The 12279-nt window shown below is 44.4% G+C and overlaps 1 protein-coding gene across 1 annotated transcript; it reads left to right on the plus strand.

Annotated features, from left to right (window-relative positions):
- The first annotated feature begins 1922 nt into the window (after positions 1-1922).
- On the plus strand, positions 1923-6961 carry Cd207 (CD207 molecule). The gene is made up of 6 exons (XM_090336131.1): positions 1923-2004; positions 2103-2213; positions 3495-3854; positions 4466-4617; positions 5547-5665; positions 6435-6961. The coding sequence occupies exons 1-6, from the start codon at positions 1923-1925 to the stop codon at positions 6583-6585; spliced, it is 975 nt and encodes a 324-aa protein (XP_090192257.1). The 3' UTR covers positions 6586-6961.
- Positions 6962-12279: the final 5318 nt, after the last annotated feature.

Consider the following 12279-nt stretch of genomic DNA (forward strand, 5'->3'; position numbering starts at 1 on the left):
ACAGAATGTGGGTAGGGAGAACATGAGCCTGGATAAATGGAGCACTATCGTTTTCTGACTTCCTTCCTGGGGATGAGGGAATGAAGTATGCGGCCCCCTCTGTGTTTCCTTACCCAGTCATAGAATCAACTCCAGAAGGAGCCCAGTCAGAGAGCCCAGTGAGAGGGTTGCAAGGGGCTGTAAATTGGGCTGCCAGATGTGACTATGCTTAACCGAAAGGAAGGATACGCTCAAACATCAAAGGCAAGTCCTAGGCTAAGTGTAGGTAGTTAATTCATTTAGCTTATACCCCAGATCCCTAAAATCATGTCATTTCGTGTCAGTGCTTAGACTTAGTGAAGACAGTCCTACTTTCTAGTACCATGGTTGGAAATTTACTCATTTCAGGGTAGGGGATAAATCATACGTTTTTATGCCTCTTTCTTGGAAATGTGAATGTCTGGAGGCTGGGGAAAGAAATAGTAGCTTTGGAAGGCAGATTACCTTATATAGATTGTGTAGAGCCATGTCCAGTTATTAAATCTTTCATTTACCTTCCACCTACCATCCATCCATCCATCAACCCATCACTGTATTCATCTATTCTTCCATCATTCCTCTGTCCATTTTTAGCCTATTTATCTTTCCATTGTCCATTTATTCACTTATCTACCCGTCTTTTTCCACCTATTGAGTTATTTATCTCTCATCCATCCATCCATCCATCCACCCATACACACATACATATATACACCCATCCACCCACCCATACATCTATTTACTCCATTTTTCCTTTCTTCCATTCACCTACTTACCAACCTACCTATCCATCCAATTAATTTTACCAGTTTCCTTTTCTCTGTCCCCTTTTTCTGCTTCCCTGTTCTTCCTTTCCTCTCTCCTACCTTGTGAGAAATGTTTGTCTCAAGTGTCTCAGGTTTAGTGGATGTCTTCAAAGCATGAGAACATTACTGTTTGGGCCCCAAATAACCTCTGTTCCCAAAGCATTTACCAGACATGGGACTCTACATTTAGGATTATAGGAGAGACAGAAGATAGGTAAGAAAAAGGAAAGGAAGAAAAGGGGGAAGAAAAAGAAAGATGGTTAGTCTGATATTAAGCCTCTCTGCTTGACAGGGAGCAGAGAGAGGACCCAAATCTCACATTTACATTTCGAATCTCTAAGCTTTGTCATTTTAGAAAGAGATGCGGAATACCTAAAATACATGAACAAAATAAGGTCAAATATTTTATTCCAATGGTTTCTTAATTGGTCTGCCTACTCTGATTTCCTGTATTCCATTCTAGGCTCCTTGCCATTAGTGATCTTTCTACAATGTCCTTGATCTTGTCTTCTTCCTGAAGCCCTTTGTTAGCTCAAGAAGCCAGAGGACAACCCAAAAGGTTCTTCCTTAACACAATCCAAAAGGATCTTCATGATCTGACCTCAAGTGTCTCTTTAGCCCCATGTACTTCCTCTCCTGTCATATAAACTTTACACTTACACATAACCAGAACAGTTTACAAATTCTCAAGTATTCTAATGACAGTATAGAATTCCCTCCATTACTCTGTTCTCTGTGCTTTCTTTGAGCTATGCATAGTCCTTTACTGTTATGTTCAGTACCTTGGACTGTAACTGATTTGTTTAAATCTGTCTTTCCTATCAGATTGTGAACTCCTTGAGTGACTGTCTGTACAAGAGAAATGTGAGAACTTTGGACAACATAGAATGTCAGTCCACTAGAAAGAAGAGGAATGGCTTCTCCCTGAAAGCCCAGACCTTTGAGGAGAGGATTAAGCTGTGGCCGTAGCCAGGCAAGGTGTGTAAGCCAAGAATGGGGAACTTTGGGATGACATAATGATTTGCCATGGGGCTCATTTCCTGTTTCCTCAAAATAAAAGATGTTTGGGGAGACAGGCAGCTAGAGCACCTGTGCTTCATGGACAAAATGAGCGCTCCAGAGGAGACCCCCGATGCCCACTTCACAGTGGACAAACAGAACATCTCCCTCTGGCCTCCAGGCAAGTATAAGGTGTGGCTTGGCACCTGCTAGATTCTGTGTCTAAATCCACCCTTAGCTGGTCCTTAATGTGACTTTTTCTTTTTCTTTTTTTTCCAGAGACTTTTCCTAAGCAAGGTCCGAATCTGGGAAAACCTCTTACCATTCGTGTAGTTTTAATTTGCCTATCACTGGTCCTGGTCACTTCCATTGTCCTTCAGGCCATTCTCTGTAAGTCCTCGGGATTTCTTGTCTGTTGCTCTGTGGTCACTTGGCTTCCCAGAGATACAGACCTATCTCTTTCTGGTTCTCCTCTGTCTCTTCCACCTGTGGCATTTCATTTGTCTCATTTCTTCTCTGCACCTATAGTTTTAGGTGAGTTGAGCTACTTCACTTCCTTTCCCAAGTTCTGGGAGATTTTTCTGAATGACAGCAGTACTCACACATTTATGTTCAAAGGTACAGTTTTCTATCTCAAAGAAGTTACCTTTTTGTTTGTTTTTAAGCTCATGCCCTTTCCCCCTTTGCCCTTCTTCTGGGTCCTTTGGATTCAGATCCTTGTAGACAGTCTCCGACAGTGAGTGCAGTGTTTCTTGATTCAACGAGGAACTGAGTTCCAAGTGTGTCCTCAGCTCTGGCTGACCAGATGGAGAAGCTGGGCAATAAGTGATCACATTTCCAAGATTTAGTTCATTCACTAGGACGCTCTTATGTTTCTTCATTGTCTTGCCTGGGTGAAGATCATGCCAGTGGAGCCTGCCTCCTCACCCGCTCCTCCTCTTCTGGTCTCTTCTACCGGTAGGGCCCACTTCCTTCTGCAGGATCATCAGAAAGCAGAACAAGGGAATATCATTTTTCATTCATCAAGGCCTCATAATATACTGGAGTTTAGGTTTTAGACCCTTTACAAGACTCCTAAACCCATCATTTACTTCATTCTACACCCCTTAGGACTTTCTTTTGAGCATTCTTTTGGCCTTCTACATAAAACGTCCAAACGGTGACCCAAGAAGAATGTGAAAAGAGATGGGGAAAAGGAAAAGAGAGCAAGAGATAGCTTAAATCTGTCTTTCCAAGTTTTGGTCAGGGAGTCTACAGGCTGGAACTCCCATGGTCACGAAGGGGCCAAGCTCATGAAGAGATGTGGGAGACTGCAGGGGTCTCTGAAAGGGGAGGGCCCAGATGAGAGTAAGTGAGGCAGAAGATGACAAGGCATCCTTTCACCCAGTTTACTCTGAGTACTCAGAGCAGGATGAAAACAAAAGTTTTATCTCGGGGCTGGGAGTTTGGCCTAGTGGTAGAGTGCTTGCCTAGCATGCATGAAGGCCCAGGTTCGAGTCCTTGGTACAACATACATGGGAAAAAAAGCTGGAAGTGGTACTGTGGCTTAAGTAGTAGAGCTCTAGCCTTGAGAAAGCCCAAGGACAGTGCTCAGGTCCTGAGTTCAAGCCCCAGGACTGGAAAAAAATAGTTTTATCTCCTCATTTGACCTCTTGACTTTCTTAAATCCAGATCCCCGGTTGATGGGCTCACTATCAGATGTGAAGACTAATGCTCAGGTGTTGAAAAGTCGTGTGGATAACATCAGCACCCTGGGTTCTAAAATTCTGAACAGCAATGAAGGCAGTCAGATCCAGAGGGTGCATGTTATCCTTGATCAGGTGAATTCTCACATCTTGACATTGAGGACCAGTGTGGAAAAAGCCAATGCAAGGATCCAGAACTTAACAAAAAGCTGGAAGGAAGTTGACTACTTAAATGACCAGATTCCACAGCTGAAAAGAGATTTTGATAAAGCCAGTGCTTTAAATGCAAAGGTCCAGGGACTGCAGAGCAGCTTGGAGAATATCAGCAAATTGCTCAAAAGGCAAGGTAAGTGACTCTAAAAAGAGCATTGTAAGCTGCTCAGTGGCCTGTAAGACTTCGCCTGTCTTGGATGTGAGGCCATGGGCTGGTGAGTGAGCAGGGGGCTGGAGTAGGAAAGGAGATGGGCCAGCATGGACTAGTTAAGAAGAGAGGGCTTAGCATTGGGGTCGAAGAGAACTTATGGGCTATAAGGAAAGAAGATATCAGGGTCCCATCTAGGTAGCCACACTGAGGTGCAGAGTGTGAAAGTATTAGAGTCTCTGTACTGGTCCAAACCTTCCATTTTCCATTAACTTTCTTCTTTTGAACTTAGAAACTTAGCTATTTTTCATGACCCATGAAGAATTGCCTCTCCCACGTGGGCAAAACAGATTTCTGGTTATTTCCCTTACATTGTTTCTTCTTTAACCCCAGATAGTCTATTCATTAGTCTCAGTCAGACTTGGAGGATCCAAGAGAGTGTCCTCAAGCCTTTACACCAGGACCCAAGGACCCCAGAGCCTTGCTCTGTTCACTGGTGTCTCTGGGAGCCCACTTGAGTACTCCACCCCTGCCCCCCCAGCCAGTACCCTGAAGAACTAGGAACATCCTGTTACCCATCAGTCCCTGTTTTCCAGATGACATTCTGCGGATGGTTTCCCAAGGTTGGAAGTACTTCAGAGAGAATTTCTACTACTTTTCTCGTACTCCAAAGACCTGGTACAGTGCCCAGCAGTTTTGTGTGTCCAAGAATTCACACCTGGCCTCAGTGACCTCAGAAGTTGAGCAGGTGAGTATTGTTTCTCTGAGGATATGGGGGGCTGATATCTCCCAGAGGCCAGGCAAGATGATAGGGTTGTAATGAAAGTTCTCAAATGTCAGCAATCTACAAATGAAAAGCACATTCCTCGTTATGTTACACACATAGCAAGGGCTAGTGGGTGGGTTCTGCTCATTGCCATACTCAAGGACCTAAGCCAGAAAGACTTCATCTTCACATGAATTTACAATTACTGAGGCATAGAAAGGGAACATGACAAACTGTGCATGGCTCTTGTTCACATGTCCCTGGTGGAAGCCAATTGTACTCGTAGCTCCAAGAGACAAAGGAGGGATGCTCTTTCCATGTCCTCAGAAAACAGATATATTTGTAGATATCATGAATTACACTGCACCATTCAAGAAGTCTCCTTCCTGGTGAGGTACTATATGAGCTGGGCCCCTTCCATCTGGACAGTCAGTGCAGCTAAGAGTGTGTGTTCTGGAGTCTAGAGTCCCAACCTGCTGTCTACTAGTCCTGGAGCCTTAGAGAGCCTCCTTACCGTCAATAGTCCGTAGCCTGTTCATTGATGAAAGATGTACCATAATGGTGCCTGCATCCGAGAATAAAAGAAAAACACATATGAAGGACTTCTTCTAGTGCCTTACACATTTTAAAACTCCTTGGATTCAGTTGTTATCTTTCATGCCATCAGGTCCCTGATCTGAAATGTAGCTAAATCTTTTTCTGTACTCTAGTATCTTTCCTGAGGGGCAAGAAGACCTGAGTCTTGAGTTTGTTAGCTGCAGATCAAAGACAAATCAAAATTTGGAAGATGGATTCTGGGTAAGAGTAGGAAGAGGAATGGGAGAAGCAGTGTGTAGTTATCTGAGCATAAGTAGAGAATACTTCAATTTCAGGATGTGGTGGTAATTCTGTTCATTCTGTGTTCCCCACAGGAGTTTCTATACAAGACAGCAGATGGGCTTCCACACTGGATTGGCCTGACTAAAACAGGGAGTGAAGGGGATTGGTCCTGGGTGGATGACACGCCATTCAACAGTGTCCAAAGTAAGAGGTGAGCTGTCAGTACTCTCCTTCCCAGTCCGAGCCAGAGCCAAAGCATGTTTGAACATAGCAGGAATCCTGGAGTTGAGATACAGCTCACTGCTACCACTCATTGGCTGTGGGACCTGGGATGAGTCTGTGACTCTCCATGTCTTATGAAATTTGACAGGATGACTCTACACAGCTCAGGCAGAGATCCTATCCCAAGCCTATGTCTTCGCAGTATGGGTTTGTGTAGGGGCTTGAGCAGGGTGAACTGTTTGGCCCTAATTTGGGCTGTGACTAGAGATGAACTCTACCAATCCCCTTTCTCTTAAGCCTGGGTGCAAAGGCTATAACCAAGACCAAAGCTGGGACTGAAAGAAATGTGACCATGTGCGCGTGTGTGTGTGTGTGTGTGTGTGTGTGTGTGTGTGTGTGTGTGTGTGTGCGCGCGCGCGCGCACACGTGCATGTGCATGCATGCACACCTGTACCAGTTTTGGGGGGGCTTGAATTCTGGGTCTCATGCTCTCCTTTGGCTTTTTTATTCACAGCTGACACTCTTCCACTTGGGTCATACTTCCACTTCTGTCTTTTTGCTATTTACTTGGACATAAGAGTCCCATGCACTTTTCTGCTTGGTTTGGCTTTGAACTGCAGTCCTCAGATCTCGGCCTCCTGAGTAGCTAGGAATACAGGCATGTTCACCAGCCCCTGCCCAAAACTTGTTTCTTTATTGGAAATAAGCTCGTTATTTTCCAAGTTTGTGAATATATCTTTGTGTTTTCACTTGGGTAGGTTCTGGATTCCAGGTGAGCCTAACAATATGGGAAACAATGAACACTGTGGCAATATAAAGCTATTCTCACTCCGGTCCTGGAATGATGATTCCTGCGACAGTAAGCTCCTTTTCATCTGTAAACGGCCCTATATCCAATCAGAACCATGACAAGGCTGCCCCAAATTCAACCCTTGAGCTCTAATGCTTATCTAACTTGAAGAAATAGTCCAAGAAGAACTAGTCCTCACTTCAGGGTGATTTTTCAACTTATTTTATTTTTGTTTTTGCTTCAAAATTGTCCTGAAGGCATCCTGAATTCTTATCTGCATTGGCTGAGAGTCCTCTGACTCCACAGGGCATCTGGAATGGAAAAGACTTGGGTTAAATGGAAAGGGAATCTGGAGAACATTTAGAAGTTCACACTGTCTAGGAAAGGCATATCACGACTCCCAAATCTTATGTCAACACCGTGGGACTTTACTTCCTTCTGAACCCAATTTCAGCATTATACAATGTGTACATATATCCAAGCTTCTCATGGCATGCCATAAATCTGTACAAATTATGTATCAGCTAAAAATAAATTTCAACTGAAAAAGGAAGAACAACAGATTTGAATCACATTGTCTCAGACCAACTAAGCAATTCTGATAGTGTTCCTCAGGACTGTTCTTGGTTGATCCTTCAGAATTCCCACATGCGGCTAAGAGTGCTGCTGGCTGGCAGTAGGCTATGTTTTCTGTGCTCTTCGTGCCCCTGTCCATGCCATGTCCTACTGCCTTCTTCATCCATGTCCTCTGAAGCCAGAACCCCGCTTTTCTAGAATGAGCTTAGCCTGGTTCAGGTTTATGTAGACATGGTTTGGGCCTCCTATTGAGCTGGGTAAGTACCTCACTCACTCACTCACTCACTCACTTACTCACTCACACTGTATGCTCAGATGCCCAGTTCTATCAGCCCCTATCACCATCTGCCCAGCCCTGACCTCTCTTGTCCCTCCTCCTGTCAGTTTCTTCTAGTCCCTTGTGCAGGGGAACTCTTCTCTCTGAATCTGAAGTAAACGGCCTCCTGGTGTGCACACACTTTTGATTCCTGGTGGCAAAGGTAGTGCGAAAAAGGCAGTCTGCTTTGCTGGACAATGATATTCTGGGGGTGTACTCAAGATTCATACAGGGACTCATACTTGTGTGTTTTCCTGGCACTCTACTACTGGAACAGAACTCTAGCACTGCTTTTTGCTGAAGCAATGAGGAAAGTTAGGGAAAGGGGTATTATGGATCAAGCCAAAGCTCAACCTTGGAGCTGGGGATTAGGTTCAAGTCCAGCTTCATCCATGGCAGATGAACTGAGGATGAGGGAAGGGTGGTTCTCAGGGCAAACTCAGGGCATGATACCTGAAACAGGGAAATGGGTCAGCTCTTAGCTGCCAAGGCTCCTGGATTTAGCCCTTGATTACTTTTTCTTTTCTATTAAACTATTAGACCTAGCCTTTATGTGGAACAAATCCTTAGCTAAGTAAGTTACCTTGTTCTCAATACATCCTGGTACCTAACCAGGTGGTAAAGGCAGTTTACCCAGCTTCAGAGGCCTAGAGGCGAGACAAGCCATTCTGTGAATTGTAGATGCCTAGCTCTGTAGGTACAGTCAGGAGAATTCTCTGCTTTAGATATCATCTTGGTTATCTGCAGGGGAAGCTGCACTTTCTGGTTTTGTTTATTTTGGGACTTTGTCTCCACCCAAGCTTGTGGATTTTGCCTTTAAAAGCTTGGTGAAATCTCTGTGCAGGGCTGCTGGTCTTTGAGAAAATAGTCTACCATGCGGACACTGCTTTATAGTAAAGATTCCCAATTCAACCTCCCAAAATGTGTCTTCTCTGTCCCTTGCCACCATTTGTATATGAGATACCTTACAACAAGCTCTGTGGTGTTAGGGGTTGATACAGTCAACTGAAGCCATTACCAGGATGTCTGCAGCTGTGGGTCTACTGTTGCCAAACTTGTAGATTTCCAAGAGCATGATCCTGGGACCTTCAGTAGGGGCAAGAAAAACAAATGTGTGGGTGATCTCAGTTGTGGGTTGGTTCGGGGCTCATCATAAATTGGTCATTAGTCTTTGTCTGAAAGCATAGGAACTTCTTAACAAGGACCCAACTGCAACCTGAGAATTGCTGCAGATGGCATTCTTGCAGGAAATAGGTATGTGTGGGAGGTGGGGGGCAGTAAAATTAGGGGAAGAGGAAAAGTAGGGGTAATCATAGTTTAAGGGGACTATGTCTTTCTTCTGATCCAGACTCGTTCCTTCTGCTGAGCAAGGGTTCCCTAAGTTCTGCTTTGGGGGTCATCTTAGCCTCTCAAGCCCTAGAGAAAACAGCTTCTTAGGGACCCACCCCAATCCTTCCTGTGTGGGGAAATGGAAACTAAGACTAGCACTTTCTTCTTCCATCTGTGGGGAGAAGTCTCCAGTTGCTCCTGACCAACATGGAGAAAGAAGGGGCTTAGCAGACATTCCTGGAGTTTCAGGCAAGGCTGGTCATTAGCACAGAAATAAGGTGCCTTTCTTCCCTCCCAGGCCAGTTGTCGACAGACAGGAAATAAAATAAAAGGCCATCAGACTATGGCTCTATCTTCTACAAGCCATCCTCCTACCTGCACAGCTCAACACTCATGTGCTTGCACATACCAGGAGGAATCTGGTGAAGCAGCTAGGCCTTTCTCACACCATACATCAAGTTCATTAGTCCAGCTGACAGCAGCTGCTAGACCATAGGCTTGTCTTACAAAACTGAGGACCTGGCCACTTTCAGTGTGACTTCTCTACTAGAAGAGTCTGCAGTCTTTTTAGTCAGTTCACGAGGTCTATTGGAAGCCGATTCCAGGATCTGTGAAAAAGACACTGAAATGAGATGTAAGAATTGAGGATAAAGAAAAATCACACCGCCCACATAAGATGGATGAAGCAACCATTTGCAAATTTGTTAGTGATAGCTTCTAAGAGAGACCCTTAATATAAACCATACTTTTATGACTGGAGAAGATTTGAACCATGTCACTAAGACTATAAAAATATGAAGTAATGGGCAAAAGTGGGAGCCAAGAGATATGAACCTGTCAATCTTTCCAGATCTGATTTTGGGAGGGGAGGCTTGCCTGGCTAGTGGGGATATTGTTCTGCTGTTTATCCCTTAGTGGGAATGGGTTTGCACAGTTCCACAGCACCATCCACTGGGATGCCTCACGTCTCTCTCTCTCCTAATTGCAGACCTCTAAAGCAGCAGGAGCCCCCAAAACCCTATTTATTTTTCCTGAAAGTAAGTTATAGATATTATTGAAAATGAATGCATTGGGACCAGTGTTAGCTATCAGTTTTTATTATTATATTTTAAAATCAGTCCTGCTATCTCAAAGGCAAAGATCCCATCTGTTAGAACTAAGGTCTTGGATCAAGTTGGGCCCTGCTTAGGATTTTTTGACAGTACTTCTTTTTTCCCTCCCCCCAATTACTTTACTGTTGTTTTAGAGGTAATATACGGCGGGTTACCTTTATGTATGACAGGTGATAAGTGCTTTTCCTTCCTTTTGCATGGTAGCATTGGTTCCCTCATTCTCTCCCACTGCCTCCCTCCCATGTCCTGTTAGTTGCTTGGCTCACTTTCATCAGTGTCTGTGCAGCTGATGGGCCTGGCTGCTGCACATTTTCACCCACTTCCCATTGATTCTGTGCCTGCTCTCCACCTTCCCTCAGATAGGCACGTGCATACACTGCATATGAGATAGAAAATATAGAATCATGGCCTAGTGGTAGAAGTGCCTACCTAGCACGTACAAAGACCAGAGTGAAATTCCTTGGTACCACATACACAAAAAAGGCCAGAAGTGGTGCTGTGGCTCAAATGGTAGAGCGCTAGCCTTGAGAAAACCCAAGGACAGTGCTCAGGTCCTGAGTTCAAGCCCCAGGACTGGCAAAAAAAAGTTTAATTTAGTAGGGCATAGTGCTCATGCCTGTAATCCTAGCTACACAGGAGGCTGAGTTCTGAGGATCACAGTTCAAAGCCAGTCTGGGCACTAAAGTACGTGAGAATCTTATGAAGTGGCTCTGTGGCTCAAGGGGTTAGGCTGTAGCCTCGAGCTGAAGAGCTCAGGGACAACAACCAGGCCCAGAGTTTAAGCCCCATGACCGATAAAAAAAATAAAATACAGTCATCTAAAAACAAGAGACAGGCCGGGAGTTTGGCCTAGTGGTTAAAGTGCTTGCCTAGCATGCATGAAGACCCGGGTTCGATTCCTTGGTACCACATACATAGAAAAAAGCCGGAAGTGGTGCTGAGGCTCAAGTGGTAGAGCTCTAGCCTTGAGAAAGTCCAAGGACAGTGCTCAGGCCCTGAGCTCAAGCCCAGGACTGGCAAAAAAAATAAATAAATAAAAATAAAAACAAGAGACAAATTAAGAAAAGGTCCTTTGTTTCCATATTTTTGGAGTTCATTTCAGTATGTATATTATTTTGTGTACATATGAAGTGATCTTTGGGTATTACAACTTGGTGCTTTTCTCCTAAGACTATTTTATTTTAGCTCACTAAGTGTCTAGAATCCTGTATACCTTGTCATATCCCATTGTGTTTTTAAACTAACTTCTGCATATTAGAGAGAACATGTGCCATTTGTCTCTCTAATCTTGGCTTAGCTCACTCAACATGATTTGTTCGAGTTCCATCCATTTTCTTGTAACTGCCATTATTTTTATCCTGTGTAAAATTCCATTGTATGTAGGTAGCACATTTTTTGGATCCATTCATCTATTGTGGCATCTGGGTTGTTTCCATGTCTTGGCTGTTGTGACTAGTGCAGCCATGAACATGGATCTGACAGTACTTCTGACATCCAATGTGACAGTACTTCCTGGAATTACATCCAGCAATTCCACTGCCCTCTGACACTGACCTCTTGACACTGACTCCTGTGATATAACTTGTTGAGTCATAACACAGTTCCCTCTGCTGAAAAGCTGTGTGTTACAAGACAGCTTCTACTTCAGAAGATGTGACAAGTAGAGTTACCAGGAACCCACACTGCTGCCTGGCTGATGGCAAATCTGGAGGATCCCATGATGACACTTCACTTTTGATGATTCGCTAGAATAACTCACAAAATTCAGGCAACTACTAGATTGACATTAGGGTTTATTCAAAAGAATACTAGGTCCAGAGGGGTCCTTAGCACAAGACCCTGTATTTGTGGAATCAGAGTGGGACCCCTCCCTGTACACATCTGTATTCAGCAGCCTGGAAGCTCCAGGTTAACTCCACCCTCCCCCCCATACCTGCCCACCAGCCCTTGCTGTTTAAACTCAGGGCCTCATTCTTGCTAGATAGGCACGCTATCACTTAAGTCATGCCTCCAGTCCTTTTTTGCTTTAGCTATATTTCAAGTAAGGGCTCCAGCCTCAGACCTGAATCTCCCCACTCCTGCCTCCTGAATAGGTGGGACTACAGGCCTGTGCCACTATGCCTGGCCCTTCATTGTTTATGTTTTTATAAAGCCAATTCCCCTCCCCTCTCCTCCCACACATCTGAAAGTAGAGAGTGAGGGTGGTGATTACATTCCACTGTCCAATCACTTTGGTCTTTCTGGGACTAGCTGTGACCTTAAACTGTCTAGAGCACCTGTACCACTTTATTAACATAAATTCAGATATAGTCCAAAGAAGATTGTTATGAACAACAAAAGATACGACTGTCATTCAGGAAATGGGGTTGGCAGAGCTCTAGGCCAGGATGCAGGACAAAGACAATTACATTTTTAAAACTACCCGAGGTCCTTTCCTGTAATCCAGCTATGAGATTCTTTTTTTTTGTGCCAGTCCTGGG

This window comes from Megascapheus bottae, chromosome 7 (genome assembly GCF_031878675.1).
Source record: "Megascapheus bottae isolate mThoBot1 chromosome 7, mThoBot2.hap1, whole genome shotgun sequence".
NCBI classification, from domain to species: domain Eukaryota; kingdom Metazoa; phylum Chordata; class Mammalia; order Rodentia; family Geomyidae; genus Megascapheus; species Megascapheus bottae.